This window comes from Rana temporaria, chromosome 1 (assembly GCF_905171775.1).
Source record: "Rana temporaria chromosome 1, aRanTem1.1, whole genome shotgun sequence".
Lineage (NCBI taxonomy): Eukaryota > Metazoa > Chordata > Amphibia > Anura > Ranidae > Rana > Rana temporaria.
Window position 1 is genome coordinate 499,322,498 of NC_053489.1, and position 26,213 is coordinate 499,348,710.

The following is a 26,213-nucleotide window of genomic DNA, read 5'->3' on the forward strand; positions in this document are numbered from 1 at the left end:
CGGGTGAACCTCCACTTTAAGGAGCACATGTGAAGGAATCGATGCATTTAGAACCTGCTCTGGATCTTTTCAGGAATATAATTAACTGGAACTCATAACATGAACATATTTCCCAAAGAGGTGCATCCAAAAGGCTAAGATGGAACCACTGTGTGCTGGAACTATGAATACTGCAGGACTTTAGGATTTACTCCCTCTTATTGATTTGGCCTTGGAAGCCCCTATTGTCTCTTGGACACACCAGCTTTGCTATATAGGTGACTGCTCCATATTGTGATGTTTTTCTTTTTTTTTTTTTTTTTTTTTTTTTTCTTTTTTTTTTCCACGTCAGACATAACCACAGCAAGAGACCTGCTCATGATTTTATTCATAATTCCGTCTCTATTTCGGGTATAGCATCATTTGTGGTATTTTTTTTTTTTTTTGCCTGATTCTATATTTGTTATTCTGCTTTTGCATATAGTTAAAAAAAATTTTTTTTTTTTTTTTTTTTTTTGACATAACTTCTTTCATCTCTTTAACAATTTAGACGGGCTAGAGCGTTCCTCATATAAACAAGGTCCAACATGCTATCATTACGTGTTGACGTGGCGCAGCACCCCACCCTTATCCCTTCCCCCCCCCCCCCCAACTACCCTTCCTACCCCTCCCGGACCATCCCCCGACTCCACCTAGTATTTTTATTTCCTGTACTGCTGCATTCTTATTCCGCTCTCATATTTTCTGCGTATTTCCGAGACTTTTTGAATTCAGTCCATGTTTCCCAGATATCCTTATTTCCTGCCTTGTTCTTTTCGACACCGTATTTTACTTTCTCCCTCCTATAAGTGCCCTCTACAGAGTCGATCCACTCCCATATTTGCGGGCTTACCGGGTTTCTCCATTTTAGGGGTATCAATCGTTTCGCAGAGTTCAACAAATGCGGAATTAGTGATCCCCTATATTCGTTGACTGGCGTATCTCCCCCATGAAAGAGGACTACCCAAGGGTTGTCTTCCAGTTCTTTTTTAGTTATCTCTTTTATCAAAGCCAAAACTTTTCCCCAGAACGTTTTGATTTTTACACAGTCCCACCACAGGTGGGCCATCGTTCCTCTTGCCTCACATCCTCTCCAACATTCCTCTGACTCTCCTACTCCGAATTTGGCAATTTTATCTGGGGTAGTGTACCATCCTGTCAGACACTTGAAGTTCATCTCGGCGGTTTTTACATCAACCGCCGAAGTATGAGTCAAATTAAGGATTCTCCCTATGGTCGTCTTCCCCCTGGGAACTCCTAGGTCTCTCTCCCATTTTTGTATATAATTTAGCGTATCCGACTCGTCTATTTTCTGCAAATATTTATATACTTTGGAAATATTTCCTTTTGAGCTTTCGGTGCTGCACATATGTTCCAGTGTAGTGTACTCCTCTCGTGACCTCAATGGGTGTGGGAGGCACTTAACGAATGACACCAACTGCAGGTACCTCCACTCGCTGAGTGCCTCCATTACAATCCTGATTTCGTGAAGGGTCATAATTTTGCCCTTTAATGTTATGTCTTTTAACTGTGTTCTATTTTTAATCCAATTACCACCTACCTCTTTAGTCCCGGGTGCAAAATATTTGTTTTCTTTCAAATCTATAAGGGGTGAGTTGAATTTAGTTTTTAATTGTTTGTGTAATCGATCCCATATCCTTAAAGCATTATGTGTGATTGCGTGTGTTGACGTGTGTAGGGTTCTACAATGTGGGGGGTTCCAGATTAATCTCCCTAATTGTGCCCTCGCTAAAGTGCATTCTATACTTATCCACCTTTTATCCTGTGACTCTTTAGCCCATTCTATGACCCGTGTGAGGACCGAAGCGTTATAATATAATCTAATGTCAGGTACAGCCAGGCCACCTTTTTTCTTGGTTCGTTTTAGAGTTTGTGCAGAGATTCTGTGTTTTTTATTGTTCCATATGTATTTCATTAGAAGGGAGTTAATTATTTTGATATATGACGGAGGCAAATAAATTGGGACCATTTGGAATTTGTACAAAATTTTGGGGATAAGTACCATTTTTACCACATTTATCCTCCCAAACCACGATATTGGTCTATTATATATAGTTTTAATTTCTCTTTTAATTTCGTCAAGAAGGGGGATAAAGTTTATTCTATATATTTTTTTCAAAGTATTTGCCATTTTTATACCCAGATACTTTATCTCTCTTTGCCAGGAGAAATTGTATTTCTTCCGCAAATATAGTTCTTCGTCTTTGTGGATATTAATATTCAAAATCTCAGTTTTTGTTGTATTCATTTTAAAGTTTGAGACCTCACCATATTGTTTTAAGGTATCTATTAACTTTGGGAGAGTGACTCTTGGGCTGCTTATATAGAATAATAAATCATCTGCGAAGGCTGACAGTTTGTGCTCGTCTTCACCTACTTCTACCCCATAGATTTCTGGGTTTTGTCGGACCATTGCCAGAAGGGGTTCCAATGATAGGACAAAGAGGAGGGGGGATAGGGGGCATCCTTGCCTAGTCCCATTTTTCATCTCAAAAGGTGCGGATAAGGATCCGTTAATTTTGATCCTTGCACACGGGTGGAAATATAGGGTTTTGATCCTCCTTATCATCCCTGGACCTATTCCTATGAATTCTAGAGTTTGTATCAGGAATCCCCAGTCTACCCTGTCGAAAGCTTTTTCAGCATCAACCGACAGGAATAGACCAGGGGTCCCACTTTCTTTGATCTGCTCAAGGAGAAGGAGCGCCCTCACACCATTGTCTTTTCCCTCCCTCCCAGGTATAAAGCCTACCTGGTCTGGGTGGACAATGGCTGTCATCGCTCCCTTCATTCTTTCCGCTAAAATTTTTGCATAAAGTTTCGTATCTGCGTTCAGGAGTGAGATCGGTCGATAACCCGAGCAAATCGTATTGTCCTTTCCCTCTTTTTTGATCACTGTAATCGTTGCTGTTAAAGCCTCTCTACTCATTTCATAGTCAGTTCCAAGGCCATTAAAGTATTGGCAGAGTCTGGGGATTAAGATGGTGCTGAAAAGCCATCTGGCCCGGGACTTTTCCCCTTGGGAGTATTTTTTAAGGCCTCCCTTATTTCCTGCTCCGTTATTGAACCTTCCATCTCTTCTACCTCCTCTTCTTCTAATTTTGGGAGATTGGCTAACTGTAATATTTCCCTAATCTTATCCATTTTTTCGCGTGGGCACCTGATCTTCTGTTGAATATCGTAAAGTTCTTCATAGTAGCCCCGGAATACTTCTGCTATTTTATTAGTCGCATGTACTAAGTCACCATTCCTGTTTCTGATTTTTTCTATAAAATTCCTAGTTTTCTTTTTTCTTACCATTCTGGCCAAGTTTTTACTAGGTTTGTTTCCCCAGACATATCTTTCTCTCTGTCCGGTCTATATATTTCTTAGTTTCTTGTTCCGCCAGAGCTCTATATTCATCCCTTCTTATACTCAACTTATGAAATATTTCCCTCTTTTGCCCCTGTGATTTATGCTCCTGTTCTAGCCGATATATCTCCTCCCTTAGTGTTTTTAATTTACTCGTTCTTATTTTATTTTTCCTTGCCCCTTCTACTATAAAGATTCCTCTTATATATGCTTTATGGGCCTCCCAAAGGGATGCTCTTGAGATACCCTCCTTGTCGTTCTCCTGAAAATAACATTCCAACTCTTTCTGTATCCTCTCCACTACCTCCTCGTCCCCCAACAGACTCTCATCCAATCTCCATTCTGGTGGTGTGTCTTTTTGTATAGAAGTTTTTATTTTTAAGGTTATAGGGGCGTGATCTGATAACGTCATGATCTCACACCCTGCTTCTATCACCCTCTCCAGAAGTCTGTGGTCGACGAGGACATAGTCGATCCTCGAGTACGTCCCATGCACAGGTGAGAAAAACGTGTAGTCGCGGGCCTTCGGATTGAGGATCCGCCATACATCCACCATTTGATTTTGTGTCATTTGTTTTATCAGTATCTTTAGTTGCTCACGATTTGTCCCCTGTGCACAGGACGTACTATCGAGGCTTGGACTCATGCAGAAATTAAAATCTCCCATCAAAACCACGTGGCCCTCTTCAAATTCTTTTAGTTTTCTCATAATTTTACTAATATATTTAACCGAGTTTACATTGGGGGCGTACACATTAGCTAGGGTATAAATCTCTCCTCCAAGTTTTATTTTCAGGAACAGGAATCTCCCCTCCGGGTCTGTTTGTCTATCCACCAATGTGAATCGGATTCTACGAGCGAATCCAATAGCAACCCCCCGGGATCGCGATGAGATTGTATCCCCGTAATACCATATCGGGTATTCTGATGAGTAGAGCTTTATATTGGACTCCCAGGTGATATGGGTCTCTTGAAGATAGGCAATATCTGTTTTATACTGTGTTAATTCACAGAGAATTTTGTGTCTTTTAATATGGGAATTTAGCCCTTTTACATTATATGAGAGAAACTTGACATCTGTCATATAAGTTTTTCTTCTTTTTTTTTAAAGTGTTTGAAATAATTTCTTGTGATGTCGGTCAGATGGTCTCCCTGCCTCCCCCCACCCCCCACTCTTCCCACTCCCACCCCCTCCCTCCTCCATCCCATCTCCCATCCCTCCCTCCTCCCCCCTGGCCTATTCCCCCCCCCCGATGTTCCCCCCCCTCCCGTCCGCCCCCCCCCAATCCTCCCCCCCTCCCCTGGCCCAATCCTGGCCTGGGAGCCGCTATTGGTTGCCTCCTCGTCTTCTCCATCGGCTCCTCCCTAGTGGTGGTGTACCTAAGTGCTCCTCTAGCTGCTCCCCCTCCCCCCTCCCTCCCACCCCCCGGTTGTCCCCCCCTCCAATCAAATGTGGCTGAAACCAACACCAAGCTAATCCACCCAGTCCGGTAGCTCAGGTACTGTTAAGTCCATTTTATAGCAAAATTCCGTCAATTCTTCCGGGTGTCTTAGTCGAGCAGTTTTACCCCCCTTTATTCCAATAAGGCATGCAGGAAAACCCCATTGATACTTAATATTTTGTGCCCGCATCGACTCTAGTAAGGGTTTCAAATGCCTTCTCCTTGCCAACGTTTCTCTCGACAGGTCAGGAAATATTTGGAGCTCAGTCTCTCTATATCTTAGGGGGGGTTTCCCCCTAAGCCTTCCCCAGATTTCCGCTTTGTCCACATAGTTCCTGAATCGCACAATGACATCTCTTGGTCCGTATCTTTCTGTCTGTTGGGGGTTACCTATACGGTGTACTCTTTCAATCTTGAGGGGCTTCGCTTCTGCTGTTTTATCTAGCAGGGGGTTAAATATTGTATTCATAATTGCTCTGAGATCTACATCCTTTTCTTCCACAATCGCACGGATTCTGAGGTTCTGCCTCCTGTTGCGATTCTCCTGGTCCTCTATCCGATATGCCATCAATCTTTGATTGTCACTCATTGCCTTCACTTGCTTTTTCAGTATGTTTAGTTCCTGGTCCTGTTCTTCTATTCTCCTTTCTGTCCCTTCTACTCTTTCAAGAAGCCCTCCTAGGTCTAATCTTATTCTGTTGATTTCTGTTTTTATGATGTTTTCCATCCTCAGTAGCATAGTGTTCATCTCAGCCTTCGTGGGGGGTTGTGTGTCTTGGACTTGTTCTACTAATTTACTGTGTTCTTGTTCGCTCTCTATTGTCGTTTCTCCTCTAGAGCTCTCAGCACTGCTCCCCCCCTTTTTTGTCTCACTCTTCTTTTTTTCATTTCTCTTTGTGATCCCTGGGCTTTTGAGACTCCCTTCTTGAGTCATATATTGCTGTATTGAACCGTTTCCAGGATTATTTTTAGGTGTTTTTGAAGTAACGCCCCTAGTTGATCTATTCATCCTGCTTTTATTGTTGGGTCTGATTCTCTTCCCCAGTTTGAAGATGTTTAAGAATTGCTATTTGTTTCTTTTGCTCCTCCTTTCTCAGACCCCTGCTTCAGGGCCCTTTTCCCTTTTTTCTTCCTTTTCTTCCTCCCTTCTTCTCTCCTTCCTTTTCCCCCTGTTCACAGTAGTCTGTAATCTAACTTGATTATCTATCTCGGGTTCTATGCCCGTGGGGGTATTCAGCGTACCAAGCGCCAACTATATTGACCCCCTTGTGGGGAGAGGTGTGTAGAGAAAGGGGGTATACCTCATACCTATTTGATCCTGTTTCCCTGGGCGGTCTTGTTAATTTCTCCTCTGTTTCGCCGTTTATTTACTACTTTTAAGCCGGTCTATTAAGCCTGCGGGGTCTATCTTTACAGTAAGAGATGCCCGCTATGCTTACAGTTTTATCACGGTTGATCGAGTGTATAGGGTATTCAGATATCTGGAGAGAGCCAGCAATGCTTATGTTCAATTTTGCCTTATTGCTCACCGGATGTAGGCCTGCGCCTTTCTGTGTGGTTTCAGACTAGTTTTAATCTCCTGAATTAGAGATCTCCCCTTCACTAGTGATCATAAGGCAAAAGATACGTTTTAAAGGGGACTATCTTAATAGTCCTCCTTACATACTCCTATAGAAAATACACCAGGGTTTTACTCAAGTTAATCAGTCTCTCATTGCTCTTGCACCAGGTATGTCGCTACTGAGCTGAGTGTTAAGAGATATAACCGCCAGGACACATGGAGAGAGAAAAAAAACAACAAAAAAAAAAAAAAAAACAGTGCCCGAATTTACTCTGGGTGTCACACCACACCTCAGGAGCTCCTCTTTACTGTTCCCTGCAACACCTCCCCTGATTGTTTTCACAAGAGGAAAATAGAACTTTTCATATGTCCTGAGTCCTAAACAATGCTTACAACGATGAAACCACCGAAGCAAAAGAGGATGCAGCCTTATCACTCCTTTAACCTATCATGCCCGAATCTAATCCGCGGCAGCTAGTCCCCAGGGTGCACTGCACCTAAAATCCTCCCAAGATTGAACAGACACAGCAAATAGCAAAAAGTCATTCACAAGGGAATATTGAGAATAGGGAGGGGGGGGTCCGGGGGGGGGGGGCAGGGAGCCCGACCCGACTCGGCTCAACTGAGCGCCTCACCAATCCCCCAGTTCATCTCGCCGACCGCCGCTGGGCTGTGCTGTTCCGTGGGGGGGACCTTGATGTAGCCCCTGCTATCGGTTCCACTGTGCTCCGCTCGGCCATCCGTTATGATACAGGCTGTTGGGGATCGTGGGGCGGTACGATCACTCTCCGCACTCGTCGGGTCTTTGGGAGGGGATGAGTCTCCCGCTCGGTCCTTCGGTCACTCAGCCTCTCACGCTGGTGTCCGTCGGTCCGCCGATGTACTCGATGGAGACTCGGTGCGGCAGACGCCACTAGCAGCCATGGAGCAGTCGGCTCCTCCCACCCTCACCGGCGTCACCCATATTGTGATGTTGTAGTTTCACCATTATGGTTTGATCTCCTTATTGAAGATTATGTGTGAACAAGTGCTAATTGTTTCTTGGCTACTTCCAGGCGTCTCCAACTGAAAGACAGTGGTTCCATCTTGGCTTTTTGGCTGCGTCTCCTTGTTCGTGTTTTATATTCTTTGATACTCCTGAAAAAACGTCAGAGCAGGTTCTAATGTGTTGATTCCTTCACATGTGCTCCTGAAGAAGGATTTCCAAAACATGTCAAGCCTACATGTGAATTGTGCTTGGACTCTATAATTGTTGTAAACTGATAAGTGGAGAGTATTTTTTAATGTTTTTGTATTTTTTTTAATTAAATAAAATCGGTTTGATGCTCGGCCATCTTTATATATGTCCTACGACTACAAATGATGTGTATATTAGTAGCACAGTCATGCCTGTTTCTTCTTCTGAAGAAATAGCTGGCTATTTCCACTACATCATTTGAAGAAAGAATATAAATGGGAGGATCTGGTTCATTATAATCACCTGATGCACTCTGTTAGCTGTAGAGTCTGCATCCCTTTTGAAGTACTGAGGGGGGTTATCTCACACTTGAGGGGGGTTGTCTCACCCAAACTGAAATTCCTATTGCAGGAGGTGCCTGAAATTTGTTGTGTATCTTGGTCCTGAATTCTGAGAAAATCAGTAAACCAATCACACAAGCAGGAAATTTAATTTTTAGGGGCATTCTTTACACCTCCGTTTGCCATTTTGCAGCAGCTGCACATTTACCAGGGAAGGCAATTTTAAATAATAAAATACAACATGGTTTGTGTAGCAATTGCATATGCTATATTATTTTTCCCCATGAAAGTTGATGTGTCACTGGGGACAGAATCGCCCGTCTGACACGGCCCTAACGTATCAAAATTTTATTACCTGTTGGTGAAGATTTGTCACTGTATTGCCATCTATTATGCTATTTACTGTTTTTTATATGCTTTCTTTTCTTTGTTTTATATAGGTGAGCATTCTTGACACTGGAGATGTTTGCATGGAATTTTTAAAAGAGCAGAATTCTCAAGAACGGGTTAAAGAGGTGCTGCGGATATCCTGTGATGGAAACTTAGTAAGTGCTTCTCTTCTGTGACACACAACGAGACAGCCAACTGGTTTTTGTTTTTCTGCATCAAAATCTATGTTTACAGCTGTATATTCCCCCCCCCCTTTCTTTTTAGGGAGTGCTTTAAATAAAACACACATGCAATATAATGGCGCTGCAACCTAATCATGCGATCAGGGCTGGCAAGAACTGTTTCCATTGGCTGTGCCTGACTTGTGGTCTCCACCCCGCAACACAAAAGTCCTTCCATGTAGATGAAGTTGGCAACTAGGTGGTGATGAAAGAAATTTCTCCTTTATTTCATCCAAGGAGCACACATGTTCCAAACGGAGCTGACACTAACTCATTTCAGCCTTTGAAGACCGTACTGATGGTTCCAACTATGAGTAAAGCCTTGATGGGCTGAATCGTATTAGTGTTGGTTCGGTTTGGAATATGTTTACTCCTTGGACGAAATAAGAGACCTTTTATTCATTTTTACCTGGTTGCCAACTTTATCTACATTAAGTACCTTTTGATTAAAGCTTTTGCTAAAGCCCACCGCCCGCTAACATCTACTTACTTAACTTCCAGAATTATGACCTTTTCAGTTGCTTACAGCCTTTTTGACCTTGTTGACTTGAATAGGGCCATAGATGGCTACACAGCTCCATTCTAGTCAATGGAGCCAGCACTGAAGAAAATAAATGGCTCAAGGGCAGCTATCATTTAAGTTACTTTAAAGATCTAGTTAAAACTGCAGAATTTACAAATTACAGATCTCTAGTTTTTCAACCTTGCGTGTTTTTATAGATGGTATCTAAATCGGTGGTCTCCAAACTGCGTCCATTTGCCTGCCTTTATCCGGCTTTTGAGGCATTATTTCTCCCACTGACCCCAGAAATATGGCACTTTTCCTCCCACTGACGCCAACGATGGGGCATAATTTCTTCCACTGAAAACAAAAATGGGGCGCCATTCTTCCCACTGACACCAACTATTTCTCCCCCCAATACAAAAGATCGAACATTGTTATGTTTACCCCCCCCCCCCCTAGGCACAGTCCGGTCCCCCTAAAGTCTGGCCCTTTCTGCAGAAAGTTTGGAGACCCATGGCCTAAATAGACTAGTTTTCCGCTGTAAAGGTAAATTTAGTGCAGCAAGCAGTAATGCATGTCTAAATGTTATAACAAAACATTGTCCTCTTATAACATAAAGTGGAACTCTAGCAAATTTTTTTTCTATTGTTGGATAGCATGGGGAAGGATAGAACCCTCTTTTTTCTTTGAAAAAGAAGAGAGGTTCCACCCCTTTTTTTGAAAAAAAAAAAAAAAACGTTAATGCTTTTAGGCTTGAGTTATTACTATTAGTTATTTGAGTTATTACTTTATGAAAGCTTGTGTGCCATTGCTTTATGGGTCTGTGCCAGAGGTCATTATAAAGATCTTGAGATTTGATTTTTAGCAATATAATGGGGATTATTTACGAAATTGTACTGAAAGTGCACTTGGAAGTGCAGTCGCTGTAGATCCGAGGGGGACATGCAAGGAGAATGAAAAACAGAATTTTAGCTTGCACATGATTGGATGATAAAATCAGCAGAGCTTCCCCTCATTTCACATCTTCCCATCAGATTTACAGCGACCGCACTTCCAAGTGTACTTTCAGTGCAATTTCAAGTGCACGTGTAGTGCAAGGTGGATTTAACTTTCGTAAATATCTCCCAACGTCTATTTTAGTATAACAGCTTGGTTCGATATCAGATTCTTGTGTATTTAATGAGCTGATTTGACCACTTATGTTTACTTTTCAGATATATGTGTATCATCCTAATGAAGGCAGAGGGTTACCTCTGGATGACAGGCCTCCATCTCCCCCAGAAAGCATGCTGAGTTACACTTTTGAGAGTTTACCAGGTATAATACAAACAAGCGTATTCTTTTGTCTAGCCCCCCTCAAGGAAAGCTATAATGATTTTGTATAGGTTTTATTTACATGCTCTAAAAAAAAACAGATCTCCAAAGGGAAACTTATGCTGGGTATCTATACTGATATGGACTGGGTAATGTGTTAGGAATGAAAGGATGCCACATCGTTTGATGGAAATGAAATTTATCAACCTACAGAGGGCTAAATTTAAAGACACCCCCCCCCCCCCCCCCCCCCCCCAAAAAATAAAAATCTAAGTGAAAAAATTATGTAGCAGGCTAGTCCATTTTGCTGAAATTTGATTGCAACTTAAAATGGTACTTAGTAGTTTGTATGACCCCCCCCCCCCCCCCACGTGCTTATATGCATGCCTGACAATGTTGGGGCATGCTCCTAATGAGTCCACAGATAGTGTCCTGGGGTATTATATCACTGAGCTCCTGAACAGACTGAGGTGCAACCTGGCGGCATCGAATGGACCGAAACATAATGTCCCAGAGGTGTTCTATTGGATTTAGGTCAGGCAAGTGTGGGGGGGTTATTCAATGGTATTCTTTCATCCTAGTAACAATGGGTGATCTATAGAATGCGCCCTAAAAAGCCGCCCACCGTTGCGCCTGTGGAGGAGTGGATGATGCCTAGCTGCTGTTTAGAAGATAATAAGTGAACAAAAAGAATGTAAGATGATGAAACTCTCTAAGGAGTGTCAACGAATTAAAACAGCGCTATCAAATAACTGTGCATATTTGACTATATAAAATACATTACTACAACCCATATGTAATGATATACAGTGATAATAAACAAAATATATCCAGTTTAAAAAATAAACAATAAACTGTGACTGTAATAATAAACACCCGTGATTGACTTAAACGTGAAGTGAACGCACTGAAAGTGCAAGAGACAGTCTTTAAAAATAATTTAGAACGTGGCCAAACAAAGCAAAGTTCATGTGTATAAGGATCCTGCGATCTTCAAGGCATACCTATCCGGTGAGTGTCCATTTGATGGGGGAGGAGTCACTGAGCACTGTCGGGTGTGGTGGAAGTTTTTGGAAAAATTTGAAGATCGCAGGATCCTTATACACATGAACTTTGCTTTGTTTGGCCACGTTCTAAATTATTTTTAAAGACTGTCTCTTGCACTTTCAGTGCGTTCACTTCACATTTAAGTCAATCACGGGTGTTTATTATTACAGTCACAGTTTATTGTTTATTTTTTAAACTGGATATATTTTGTTTATTATCACTGTATATCATTACATATGGGTTGTAGTTATGTATTTTATATAGTCAAATATGCACAGCTATTCTTTCATCCTCCAAGAACTGGCTGCATACTCTCACCACATGAGGCCGGGCATTGTTGTGCACCAGGAGAAACCCAGGACCCACTGCACCTGTGTAGGGTCTGACAATGGGTCCAAGGATTTCTGGCAGTGCTTATCCTGTTCCTCCCTGCACAAAGGAGCAGATACTGGTCCTGCTGATGGGTTAAGGACCTTCTACGACTCTGTCCAGCTCTCTTAGAGTAACTGCCTGCTTCTTGAGACTGTGCTGGGAGACGCAGCAGACCTGGCAATGGCACGTATTGATGTGCAGTGTTGCCAACTTTCAGTAAATTTACTAAATAGTTGGCAAAATCTGTACTTTTTGCAACTGTCCTTGAATGTCTATTACGGACATGTAGGCTGTATGTGCTTAACGGACATTCCTGGACAGATGCAACAATTTATGGATTTTACAAACTGTTTGTAAATTTACTGAAAGTTGGCAACCCTGTTGATGTGCCATCCTAGAGGAGTTGGACTGCCTGTGTAACCTCTAGGTATTGCCCCATGCTACCAGTAGTGACACTGATCCTAGCCAAATGCAAAACTAGTGACTACAAGTCAAAAGATGAATAGGGAAAAAAATGTCAGACGCCTCCACCTGTAAAACCATTCGTGTTTTGGAGGTCATCTCTTTGTTTCCCATCTAGTGCACCTGTTGTTAATTTCATTATAGAGGACGTGCAGTCTGCTCACATAATTTGCCATTCTGAAGCTTCCCTCCAACCACTTTGCACACTATTTTATATATACTGTGGTTCTGTACTTGCCAAATATGCTGCAGAAATCTGGCTGCAGCCATTTTAACTGTGGGCAGCTGTAGCTGCTGCCTGCTTACTTCCTGGATTCACACAGAGGCACACTTCCAGCTCTGCCGCTCTCATTGGCCCTCTTATGACTCCCCCTTTCTCTCCTCTCTACCTGGCAAACTCTTACAAGAGAGAGTTGTGCATGATGTCATAACCCAAGCCAAATGACCAGACAAACAGGAAGTGGGCTGTATAAGGTATTTACTGTCAGAATTTTTTTTTTTTACTATCCAAATTTAAAACAACAAGGGCAGAAGGTCTGGTGCGTCCCCGTTCACCGTTTCGGGTCAGATTTCAGGCCGAATTTTTGGTCCGAATTCTGACCTAAAACAGACCAAACGACACACAGGACCCCTGTACAAATTTGCAACGCAGTCGCAGCGGAGATATGTGAACCGACTCCTTAGAGATCCGGTCACAATCTCCTAACATGCAAATTGGATGCGGAGAAATTTGCATAGGTGTGAACCTAGCCTGAAGGTCCCTTTAACACCAAAGCAGCTGAAACTGATTAAAAATCCCCTCTGCTACTTAACTGAGCAGATCAATATCGCAGGAGTTTTATTGACTTGATGCTATACTGGGATTAAAAAGTGTTCCTTTCATTTTTTTTTGTGTGTTTGTTACATAAAATATACATTTATTTCTTAAGGAACAACTGCATGTCTTATAGTAAAATACTAACCTTCATATTGCTAGTACATTATAGATTCTGACTCTAAAGAGCAACACTGACTGCTCCTCTCAAAGAAATTGTCCTGAGACTCACTTTAAGCCATTGCCTGTAAAAGGCATCTTGTATCAAACTGATAATTGCAGTGTGCTTTCTTTCTTATTTACCGAGTGTGCTGTGTTTTTATTTTTTTCCTCCCGTAGAAAAATATTGGAAAAAATACCAGTACGCATGGAAATTCACAGAACTTGTCCGGTCCAAAACTCCAAAAGTGACTTACTATAGTAGATATGCAAAATGTATGTTAATGGAAAACTCCCCGAATGCTGATTTCGAAGTCTGCTTCTTTGATGGTGAGTTCTAGGTTCTGCAAAACGAAAATAGATACAAACAAGGGAAGGGCCTGTAAATAATTTTTAGCCTTTTAGAACACTGCTAATATATAATGTCGTCTTTTATAAGCCCTGGTGTGTTTCAGAATGCGTGAAATTGCATTATTTTCTATGGAGGCCGTTCACATATATGCAGTGTGATTCCGATGTGTTTTTAAAGGGGTCCTGTGCGAGTTTGGAGCAGAGCTTTGCGGTGTGATTTCTAGCTCCATAGACTTGGGGCCAGATTCAGCTAGAATCGCCTATCTTTAGGCGGGCGTAGCGTATCTCAGATACACTACGCCGCCGTAACTTAGTGAGGCAGGTCCCGTATTCAGAAAGAACTTGCGTCCTAAGTTACGACGGCGTAGTGTAAATGGACCGGCGTAAACACGCGTAATTCAAAATAGGCTGGTAGTGGGCGTGTTGTATGTAAATGACTCGTGACCCCATGTAATTGACGCTCCTAACGAACGACGCATGCGCCGTCCGTGAACGTATCCCAGTGTGCATGCTCAAAATCACGTCGCAAATAGTCAATGCTTTCGACGTGAACGTAACTTACGCACAGCCCTATTCGCGTACGACTTACGCAAACGATGTAAACCACGTAAAATTCTACACTGTTCAGACGTTTATACTTAACATTGGCTACGCCTCATATAGTAGGGGTAACTTTACGCCGACAAAAGCCTTACGTAAACGACGTATATCAATGCGCCGGGCGCACGTACGTTTCTGAATCGGCGTATCTAGCTCATTTGCATATTCTACGCGTAAATCTACGGAAGCGCCCCTAGCGGCCAGCGTAAATATGCAACTAAGATACGACGGCGTAAGAGACTTACGCCAGTCATGTCTTAGACAAATTCTGGCGTATCTGACTCTTTGAATCAGGCGCCAAGATACGACGCCTCACACTGAGTTACGACGGCGTATCTGGAGATACGCCGTTGTAACTCCTTTCTGAATCTGGCCCTTGAATGGTAACTTCTTGTAAAATGCTTATCTGTCCTAAGAAGACACAAATCTAGTCGTTTTCTGGAAGTCTTTGCTGTGTTCCTAACCTGCCTGAGACAGAGACCAGGACAGAAATCACAGCTGCATCCAAATCGCTTCAAAAACTGATCATTCTCGCATCTGAACTGCATAAACGCGCAGAGCTGCTGCTTCAAATTGCATTGCAAAACAGATTTGACCTGCAGAAAATTAGTGTGAACCTAAGTCTAAGTGCTATTTTCAATATTGTAACATCTATGTTGTATTTTATATTTGTTAGGAGCTAAAATCCAAAAAACTGCCGAGTTCATTCGGATAATAGAGAAATCTGGAAAGTCCCACATGCTGAAACACGAGAGCAGAATAAGTGGCATGGGCGAGGAAATGAAATCTTACATGGATCATGCCAATGAGGTAATAAGATAAATGTTAATATAATCCTAAGGAATACATAGAAGTGCATCTAAAAGTCCTCCCTCAACCATGTATGTTAAATGTGGAAGATAATGTTGTGATGTGTAGGAATATTTTTACACCTCTGCACACCTAGTTCTAGTTATAAATCTGCAGCCCTGCTGAAAATAAAAGGTACTCCTAAGGGCTCATTTACACTTGCTTCAAAAAATATTCTACCCCATGTCGCTTTTATGGTGCTTCGAAGCCTCTTCAAAATGTGTGTTTGTACTTTGGAGCTTTGTCCGGTGGACTTGTGTACACATGATCGGATAATCCGACAACACACATTTGTTGTCACAAAATTTTAAAGCATTCTATCCCACATTTGTTGTCAGAAAATCCGACAACAATTGTCCGATGGAGCATACAAACTGTCGGATTTTCCGACAACAGCCTGTCATCGCACAATTCCCGTCGGATAATCCGATCGTGTGTATGAGGCTTAAGACTAAGCTCGCTTACAGCGCCTTCAGCTTTTGAGATGCTTTTATTCATCTTTAGCTTCGCTTTGTTTTGGAGGTATTACAGGTATGAGATATCTGCACAGCATACAGGGCATTTGCAAAGCTTCGTTAAAGCTTCAAAAAAGTATAATTGAAGCATCATAAAGGCATGTGTTGAAGTGAGGCGCTTTAATGTGCCTGTTACACATGATCAAAAAATCAGATGAAAAACATGGCTTTTGAAACGATCGTATGATAATCAGATCGTTGGTACCCAGCTTTCGAGAACCAATCGCAACTGTTCATGCAAAATTATCCAAAGGGACAAACCCCCAAAAAAAGCAGTCTTGTCCTTTTGCAAACACTAATTATTAGTGGTACACCAAAATGAAAATTCTGGACCAAAACTGAAAATTTAGGATGCACTTGGCCGATAATTGAAATGTATAAAATATATAATTTCTCGTATATACTGAGTATTAGCCGACCCGAGTATAAGCCAAGGCACCTAATTTTACCACAAAAAAATGGAAAAATGTATAGACTCGAGTATAAGCCTAGGGTGAGAATGCAGCAGCTACTGTAAGTGGAAAAGAGGGTCAACAATGCCTATTTGCAACTTAACTGTGCCCATTGCCACCTCACTGTGCCCATTGCCACCTCACTGTGCCCATTGCCACCTCACTGTGCCCATTGCCACCTCACTGTGCCCATTGCAGCGTACCTGAAATTCTTGACAGGCTGCGCTGCAGGCATCCATTTTTTAAAATTCGCGGCTTCCTCCTTGTCCCGTCCCGTCATAGGCGTTTGACATTGTGTTCAGTGTTCCACCTATCGCGGAAGGTTCTTTTATTCTGGGACAAGAGAAGATCCGTGATAGGCGGAACGCAGTATCTGTTGGGAAACTAAGTCAGAGGATCAAAGAACATCTGTGATAGGCGGAACACTGAACACAGTGTCAAACGCCTATCGCAGGACGGGACCAGGAGGAAGCCGCGAGTTTTAAAAAAATGGACGCCCAAGGTACACTGACTCGAGTATAAGCCAAGAGGGGTATTTTCAGCCCTAAAAAAAGGGCTGAAAAACTCTGCTTATACTCGAGTATATACGGTAGTATATTTTTGTTATGAGTGTATTATGTTTTTTACTTTTTAATTAATATCATGAATTTAAATGAATATGAATTTATTTTCGGCACTTATTTATTTATTTTTCTTCTATTTTTGGATGATAATTTTCGGCGGCCATTATCGGCACATTTATAGCGATCGGCAAAAGGCAGATAATCCTATTTTCACCTGATGATTTTTGGATGCCGATATATCGGTGCTTCCCTACTTATTATCAGTAGATACGATACAGCCTGTTAGTGTTGTCACCATGAGACAAGAAGTGTGTTTTTAGCAGGATCATGAGTTGAGAATACAGGGGGGGGGAATTGCTGGAGAGCCTTCCCAGGGCCTCTTACTGCTTAAAGCCATGGTAGGGTGGAGATCCCATGGAGAGCATGTTGGAAAGAAATGTTCTATATTATCAGCAGTATATGTGCAGTTTTATATTGGCACTATTTAACCTCGGTTACTACTATGTGCATTGCAGAGCCACCAGGTTTGTCTTTCCTTGGAATCGACTGTTAACGTTGAAGAGAAGAAAGGAGATTATGTTTCTTTGTTCCCTGTAACATTTGGGAGGTAAGACAAGTTGTGCATGAAATAGAACATACACATGTTAGACCTATTTTTACACTGATGGCTAAAAGCAGTGGCAAGCTTGCCTGATATCCAAACCGCTTCACCTCTCACATCTTTTCACCCTCTATGTATCCGAGCAATTTTTATATTTGTGCTATGGAACGGTTTATTCAGCAATACATTTGTCATTACTTAAGATAACAATGTGATACATATTTAAAAAAAAAAAAAAAAAAAACTTTTGCCGATTTCTTTTTAATGTTTTGCAAGGTAACACATATATTTTGTTTAAACTACTTCAATACCAGACACTTTCACCTCCTTTCTGCCCAGGTTTTTACACTTTGAATGACAATTACTCAGTCATCCAACACTGTGCCTAAATTACATTTTTATCATGTCTCTTGAGACCGAGAGAGCTTTCTTTTGGTGACATCACTATCTAATCGCCGCTGTGTTTTTTTTTTTTTTTGCTCTATAACAAAAGATATGGAAAATTCACGCTGTCTGCGCGAAAAAAAAAAAAGCAGAATATGATCTTCTGTTAACATCACATGATTGGCCCCTTACGCCGATCTGTGATCACACCTGCAGGGGGCGCACAGGCAGCTGATGCACGGGAGGACGCATATGGACGCCCTCCCATCAATTTAGGCTCACGTTGCAGCCTAATGGCGCGGGAGTGAGGAGGTTAAAAAGGACAAATTGCATAATAAAATGCACTTTTTATGTGCCAATTTACGTGTGTGTGTGTGTGTGTGTATGTATGTATATGTATGTATGTATGTGTGTGTATATATATATATATATATGTGTGTGTGTGTATATATATATATATATGTATATATATATGTGTGTATATATATATATGTGTGTATATATATGTATATGTATATGTATATAATAAAAAGTGAATTTTATTTAGTTTTTGTGATTATTAAAAGTCAGCAGCTACAACAAGTGTAGCTACTGACTTTGAAATAAACACACACTCCCCTGTCCCAGGATCCAACAATGTGGTCACCCAAACCGTCGCTTCTCTCCCTCTCCTCTCCCTGGCACCGGCATTTCAACTATGGGCAACCGGGTGTGCATTGCGCAAGTCGTGTTTCGCCTGCTGATTGGACCGACTGTCTTCTGGGACCTGTGACCAGAAGACTGCAGGGAGGGAGGGTGAGAGGAAAAAATGATCCAAGCAGAAGTGGGAGCAGGTACCTGTCAAAACTAGGTACCCGCTCCCCTCCCAAAAAAATGACATGCCAAATGAATGCAGTGGAGGAGTGCTTAAAGCAGAACTCCCCCCTTTTGGATGGAGCTCCGCTTTAACTGACATCATTTGCAGATCTAAGTTAATTTCCTTGATTTGCAGATGAATGAACAGAAATACGTTTTGCTAAACACAGAGTCAGACTGCTTTTTTGACAGTCACAGCTGCTGACACCTTCTACAAGTATACTGTAATGCCGGCTTTGCTTAATCAAAACCAAAAATTGCAATATACTGGGAAGGGGGTTCCCAGAAGCAGGGCAGAGAGACTAGGTGTGCTACATATGTCCTGTGTACAATTACCTTTTTTTTTTTTTTTTTTTTTTTTTTTTCCGTGTGTGGTCTGTAACTAGTTAAACTACACAAGTCCCCTTGTCCAGAGTCACCACAGTAAGTTTAATTTTTCCAAAAAGCTATTTCATATTTGGTGACTATCGAGGACATAATTGTCTATTATCATTTAATAGTATTTTTTTTTATTTTTATAAGGAACAAAAACATGTAAATATTCTATGAGAAGGATATACTATAGCCTGAAAGCAGTATTTTTTTTTTAAGCAACTTGGACAGTATTTGGCTAAGGGATAAAGTATTGGTGCTGAGTGTGTGAGGATGCATGGTTTGTTTTTGTATATCCAGTATTATGTATTTTGGATTCTGCGCATATAATGTAACAGATTAATTCTTAAAAGTATAGCCATAGCTTGTGAAATTAGGCAGAAAAACACTGCTTTAAGTGGATCTTTGTTTTTTTTTATATTTGGCAGGAGACCAATAACCACAGACTCTCCAAAGCCCCTTAAAGAAACAACATCTACTGGGGAGAGAGGATGTGGACATAATGATCAAGTCTCTAGCAACAGGGTTTTAAGCAGCTCCTCATCTCCCAACCAGATGCCAAACATCAATCCTTCTGTAAGTAGAACTGTTCATGTAGAAGAGTACATCTCTAACATCTAAATGGTTAATACAGCACGCCTACAGCTATTCGTTTTAAGGAATTGTTCTCAAAGCAGGTTGAAATGTTAGCTGTTGAGGACAAAGTAGAACTATAGACAAAACCTTTTTTTTTTTTGGATGGAGTAAGGGAAAGTTATGACCCTTGTCAAATTTTATTTTGCCATCCATGTCCCATTGTGGAGATTTCCCTTCCTGTCCCAGAGCCAAAAAGTAGAAGGAAATCACTGAAAATTAAGGGAATCTTTTGGGGACCCCAAGGTCACCAGGACTAGTGTCCCCATTTCCCCTCCATTCCTTTTCTGGGGACATCCCCAAAATTTTGGATATTCGTTTACTTTCAATGATAACGGTAAACGGGACATATAGGGAGATTTTTTCTCTCTCTCTCTCTCTCTCTCTCTCTCTCTCTCTCTCTCTCTCTCTCTCTCTCTCTCTCTCTCTCTCTCTCTCTCTCTCTCTCTCTCTCTCTCTCTCTCTCTCTCTCTCTCTCTCTCTCTCTCTCTCTCTCTCTCTCTCTCTCTCTCTCTCTCTCTCTCTCTCTCTCTCTAAAGTACACTCACATTTTTGTAAATATTTTATTATATCTTTTCGTGTGACAACACTGAATAAATTACATTTTGCTCCAATGTAGTAGTGAGTGTACTGGGGAGTTTCAGTTCATTGAGGGAACCATGACTGCCAACACTGTGACATACTGAAGCAGAGCATGATCACCTTCCTTCAGAGACTGGGCCGCAGGGCAGTATTCCAACATAATGACCCCAAACACACCTCCAAGACGACCACTGCCTTACTAAAGAAGCTGAAGCTAAAGATGATGGACTGGCCAAAGATGTCTCCAGACCTAAACCCTATTGAGCATCTGTGGGGCATCCTCAAATGGAAGGTGGAGGAGCACAAGGTCTCCACCAGCTTCGTGATGTCATCATGGAGGAGTGGAAAGAGGACTTCAGTGGCAAGCTCTGGTGAAATCCATGCCCAAGGGGGTTAAGGCAGTGCTGGAAAATTAATGGTGGCCACACAAAATATTGACACTTTGGGCCAAATTTGGACATTTTCACTTAGGGGTGTACTCACTTTTGTTGCCAGCGGTTTAGACATTAATGGCTGTGTGAGTTATTTTGAGGGGACAGCAAATTTACACTGTTAGAAAAGCTGTACTCCCTACTTTACATTGTAGCAAAGTGTCATTGTCACATGAAAAGATATAATAATAAAATATTTACAAAAATGTGAGGGGTGTACTCGCTTTTAAGGTACTGTGTGTGTGTGTTTGTGTGTGTGTGTGTGTGTGTGTGTGTGTACATATAATATATATATATATATACACACACACACCTTCCTAAACATTTTGGGGTGTGTGTGTATACACACACACCCCAAAATGTTGTGGAAGATTTTCCCTTGCATATATAGAATATAGACAGCACAATACCTTACTGAGATAGAGCTCCACTTGCCCTATAACTGCAAAGCTAGTTACTGTTTATTTTTGGTTATTTATGTATTTTTTTAATTTTTATTTCTTACCCCAGATGCTGTCGTATGAAGGATCTGTATGTTCTGCTCAGACTGCTTCTACCTCCACTGCCACCAAAACCCACACTCCAGATCCAAGCCATGTTGTTAAATCTGTATTTGTTAAAAACGTAGGATGGGCATCTCAGGTAAATTTTTAAAATGACGTATTAAAAACTACGGAATTTTGTTGAGTTTTCTGCTGGATTATTGCATATTTAAAGTTTTGTCAATCAACCTTTTATTACTGCTATAATCGTATGTGTACTTTGTGAACAAATACCTTTTAGGTACATAAAATAGTCAATGGAAAATACTGTAGTTGGTAGAAAGGCCCTTTTCTAAGCTCTGTCTAATGTCCATAGCTAGTATAACTATATTAAAGCCCCATTCCAGGAAAAATATTACTCCCTCTCTTTTACTGAGAGCCCCTTGTTGAGGTCCCCAGTGTTTCCGGTTGTGGTGGATTGCTAATACAGAGATGCAAATGGTCCCTTGCTGGCTCGTTTGTGGGAGTGTCCCTCCTGAGAGGACCCCGCTGCTGGACAGTCAATAAGAAATGTCCATGTCACGCAGGCAGGGACTTGGACAACCCAAAGAAGGGCCCCACAGGAGGTAAAGAAAGGTAGAGATTTCTTAAGACTGCAGTACCATGTGACTGTGGCTTTAGGCAAGTCAAAATGGCATTTGGTTAGAGTATATTTTTTCGCTTATTTTACCCTAGCGATTAGTTATTGGGTATGGCAGTATCCCAGAGATGGACTTTAAATTCTTGGCATTGGGCAGCAAAGGTCATATCTATAAAATCATCATGGCCTTTTAAACAACTTGTATAACGCAAATGCCTTTTAATTGCTTGATTCTTGTTGAGTTTAATTCCTTTCTCTTGTAAACAGCTAAACACAGGGGCTGTATGGGTGCAGTTCAACGACGGCTCTCAGCTTGTAGTCCAGCCAGGAGTTTCTACAATTATCTATACGGACCCAAATGGTCAAGTAACAAGGTATTGAAAATGCTTAAAGGGGTTGTAAAGGAAAAAAATGTTTTCCCTAAATAGCTTCCTTTACCTTAGTGCAGTCCTCCTTCACTTACCTCATCCTTCGATTTTGTTTTTAAATGATCTTATTTCTTCTGAGAAATCCTCACTTCCTGTTCTTCTGTCTGTAACTCCACACAGTAATGCGAGGCTTTCTCCCCGGTGTGGAGAGAGCCTCTTGAGGGGGGAGGGGCGAGCAGGCAAGTCAGGACACTCTCTACTTTGCAGAAAGAGAAAGGAGCTGTGTGTAAGTGGGCGTCCTGACACTCCTGCTCACCCCCTCAAGAGGCTTTCTCCACACCAGGGAGAAAGCCTTGCATTACTGTGTGGTGTTACAGACAGAAGAACAGGAAGTGAGGATTTCTCAGAAGAAATAAAGACATTTAAAAGCAATCGAAGGATGAGGTAAGTGAAGGAAGACTACACTATGGTAAAGAAAGCCATTTAGGGAGAAAATTCACGCGGTTCACACAGCTCCGCAGCAGGTCTGGTGCGGTGTGCTAGAAAAACGTGTGCCTTTTTTGGTGCGTTTTTTAGGTTTGATTTCAGCCCAAAATTCGGGCTAAAAAAAGACCTGAACCGGTGAACCAGCACGCAGCGGACCCCTGCTGTGCACCGGTGGCGGTGTAAACCCAGCCTAAACCTTCAATTTAAAGTTAATGCGCATGCACTAGATCAGTGTTTCTCAATTCCAGTCCTCAGGCCCCCCCAACAGGTCAGGTTTTCAGGATTTCCCTCAGATGAAAAGGCTGTGGTGATTACTAAGGCAGTGAAACTGATCAAATCACCTGTGCAAAATAATGGAAATCCTGAAAACCTGACCTGTTGGGGGGGCCTGAGGACTGGAATTGAGAAACACTGCACTAGATTCATTGACTTTAAAGAAAAGAAAAAAATGAAGTTTTTTTTTTAGTTGCTAATAGCTATATCTCTACACATGATTGCCAATAAAAGAGACGTATTTGGATTTTATTTTTAAATCGTACTTACCGCAGAGTCAGTGCCACTTCGATTCAATAGCTGCCGATTTGGCATCCGCTTTGACATGTTAAAGCGCATGCCAAATTGGCCCAGTGTGCATGTGAGCTAAAGCTCGTATCTACCCCCATGTCTCTTAAAATCATTCACAGCTGCATCATTCATTCTCAGAGATCTGTGGCAGACAGACTTGTAGTCCTCAAAGCACTACAAGAGTGTGCTAATCGGCATGCTCGTAGTCCATTAAAACTTTTTTCCTCAGTTTAGGCTGATACGTATTCTTCTACCTATTTTTGGTAAAAAAAAAATTGCAATAAGCGTTTATCGATTGGTTTGCGCAAAATTTATAGCGTTTACAAAATAGGGGATAGTTTTTATGGCATTTTTCTTATTATTTGTTTTACTACTAATGGCGGCGATCAGTGATTTTTTTATTTTTATTTTTTTTGTGACTGCGACATTATGGCGTACCCATCGGACACTTTTTTTGGGACCGTTTGTCATTTTCACAGCGAAAAGTGCTATAAAAATGCACTGATTACTGTGAAAATGGCAATGAAGGGGTTAACCAGTAGGGGGCAAGTGTGACCTTGTGTGTTTCTTACTGTAGCGGGGCTGGACGTGTGACGTCAGTGATCGTCGTTCCCTATATCGGGGAACAGACGATCACTGCCACGGGGAAGGTTTGTTTACACTCGCCTCTCCCCGTTTTTCAGCTCCTGTGACCCGATCGCGGTACACCGGTGGCAATCGGGTCCCACGGTCACCGAGCTTTGGACCGGGTCGCAAAAGCGCTGCAGGCGGCGCGCTCGCGACCCAGGGCTGGGCTCTTAAAGAGGACGTATATATACGTCCATGTGCCCAGCCGTGCCATTCTGTCGACGTATATAGTCGTGCGGCGGTCCTTAAGTGGTTAAATAGTTATACCCAATATAGCTGGTGGAATACTTATGATGGGAGCAGATACATTTATTCTGAAGTAACAATTCCATTTTGTTTTATAGACATGGAGAAAATGACAGACTTCCAGACTACATCAAAAGCAAACTGCAGTGCCTTTCCTCTATCCTAATGCTCTTTGCAAACTCCTCCAGCCATTCATGATGAAAGGTTTATTGTACATGACTGTGAATAACCTGAGCCTCCAAAACATGACCACTTTCATCAAGGGACTATATGGCTATGTGTCTATTTTTCAAGGGACCTGTTCTTTTAAACCCGTATTCCTCCAATAATGTCTGTGGATTCAGCATTCTTAACCTGTAAATAAGAGTAGCATTTACAGCCACATTTATTATCATGGAACGTGTGTGTCCTGATCTGTATCTGTCTATGTAAATGTTGTATGTTTTGTAAAATGTAAAGCATATTTTTTTTATTTTTATGTTAATTTATATTTGTAATTATTCTCTAATGAAAAGTTGCTGCAGTAATAAATGCGGTGATATGTACTATTACGATTTTTAACAAATATTAACACGTGCCAAGCTGACACTTTTTTTTTTTTTACTTTTGCAAAAGGTGGCGATTGGCTGAACCCTCTTATTTGTAAGCATCTTGAGAAAATTGCAAATATATTTCTTATGAAGCCAAGTACAGCCTATTCTATGTTCTAAATCTTTTTTGGCTATAAGCACCTTCCTATAGAACCACGGGGTTTGCTTTTCAGTTGATTAGTAGTTGTAAGCTAGCTCTTTATAAGGAAAGTTCTTCCTTGTGCCATAACTTCTTTCAACCCTGGTTCACCCTGGCAGCAGGAATGAACACGTGCTCACACAATTTCATTCCTGCATGTCAGTCCCAACTTTGGGGGCGATTTTAGAGACATCTGTGCGGGTTTCTGCACAGATGTCAATGGAAATGGCACACTGAAATTGCCAAAAGTCGTACAGAAACTACTTTTGGGAATCGGTGAGGCAGCGCACTATTCGGACCCTGCCTTTGCCGCTGATTTGACATGTCAAATTGCTTCAATGTGAACTAGGGCTAAAACTACTTTTATTTGGGAAGCTCCTGTTATCCACATATCTGGATGGAAGTGGTATGAATCCCTATTTCGTAGAAACTAATTGTAAAGGTATGCTGTGGTAGAGAACATCCTGGGGTGTACATTATCTGTAAGGTTTCCAGAGGAAATTTCAAGGCTGCAGTTGTTGACTTTTCACTCTCCAACCTTTGTTACCTGGCATCCCTGGCTTCGATACCTTTTTTACTTACACAGAACATGAATACAGATACGGAATTTGGGTACTCTCAGCTTTCTGATCTGCTTAGTACTTCCAGGTCAGTGATGATTTAGAGTACTGATGCCAGGATGGGGCAGCTTTATGGTTGGGTAACTTGCATTTTCAGCAGGAAGCTACTAACGGAAGTGTCCATGTTTTTTTGTTTTTTTTTATATAAAATTTACTTTAATACCTATGCTTTATTAAAAAAATATTCTAAAATCTATCCCGTTTCGAAAGCTTCTACCTAGAAGCAGGTATTGCTCCAGAGCCTTCCATTGGTAACATGATATAGCTTGCCTGAATTAGGCAGTGGGCGTTCTTAGAAAATTGTCATAGAACTTTATTCAATTCCCCTCTAAATATTTTTTGCTCTTTAGAGAGAGATATATATTTATATCTCTCTAATATTCTGCCTGATGGGATTGATTGAGCCATTGGCCCCAACTATGGCAATTCAAACTTTGATGGAATTACTCCTCTATTGTGCCCTTCAAGCAATCCTTTTAAGAAGGGAGTAACCTTGCCACTATATAGAGTATAAGCCAACATATGAGAGCAAGGTTTACCCTGTGAAAGTCTATAGAATTTGCACACACCAGCACACAACTTGATTGTGATGTATGGCTCTGCCCTTCCCTCGTATTTATCTGCTTCACTGATGGCTGCATGACTTGGTAAGAAGGGTGTGTCAGGGCACCTTGCTCAGCCTGGATGGAGCACTGCGAGTTTTATGTATTGTAATGCCATGAGAGAGATGTTTTTGTATTCCCCCTTTGTACTCCTCTCCCACTTAGTATTGACCCTACTTTAGTGTACAAACTGGTTATTTTTTTTTTGTGTGTGTACTACATTGGGCTGCATTATCTAGTTTAGATTGTAACCATAGTTCTAATATTGCTTACAAAAAGACTGTTGCAAATAACACAAATGTGCATGATCTTTCAGAGATCAGTGATATGCAGTTTTTTCTGGACTTGAGTGGTGACTGTATAGACCAGGCTGTCTAGAACCTGTACCTTTTTTAGGATCCAAACATACAAATCCTTTGCTAACAAATGCTAGTCTGAACAAAACACATAGGTCACATACACAAAG

General features: G+C 41.5%; 1 protein-coding gene across 2 annotated transcripts in view; it reads left to right on the plus strand.

The window, feature by feature from the left end:
* The window catches only part of PLK4 (polo like kinase 4), a 40,687-nt gene extending 16,199 nt beyond the window's left edge, over positions 1-24,488 (plus strand). For both annotated transcript variants that reach the window (XM_040330727.1, XM_040330719.1), the window contains exons 8-16: positions 8,352-8,456; positions 10,242-10,344; positions 13,376-13,525; positions 14,823-14,956; positions 17,041-17,132; positions 19,166-19,313; positions 20,894-21,025; positions 21,773-21,879; positions 23,895-24,488. In XM_040330727.1, the coding sequence (XP_040186661.1) occupies positions 8,352-8,456; positions 10,242-10,344; positions 13,376-13,525; positions 14,823-14,956; positions 17,041-17,132; positions 19,166-19,313; positions 20,894-21,025; positions 21,773-21,879; positions 23,895-23,994 (1,071 nt within the window). In that variant the 3' untranslated portion in view covers positions 23,995-24,488. The remainder of the gene's footprint in view (positions 1-8,351; positions 8,457-10,241; positions 10,345-13,375; positions 13,526-14,822; positions 14,957-17,040; positions 17,133-19,165; positions 19,314-20,893; positions 21,026-21,772; positions 21,880-23,894) is intronic.
* The last annotated feature ends 1,725 nt before the right edge of the window (positions 24,489-26,213 follow it).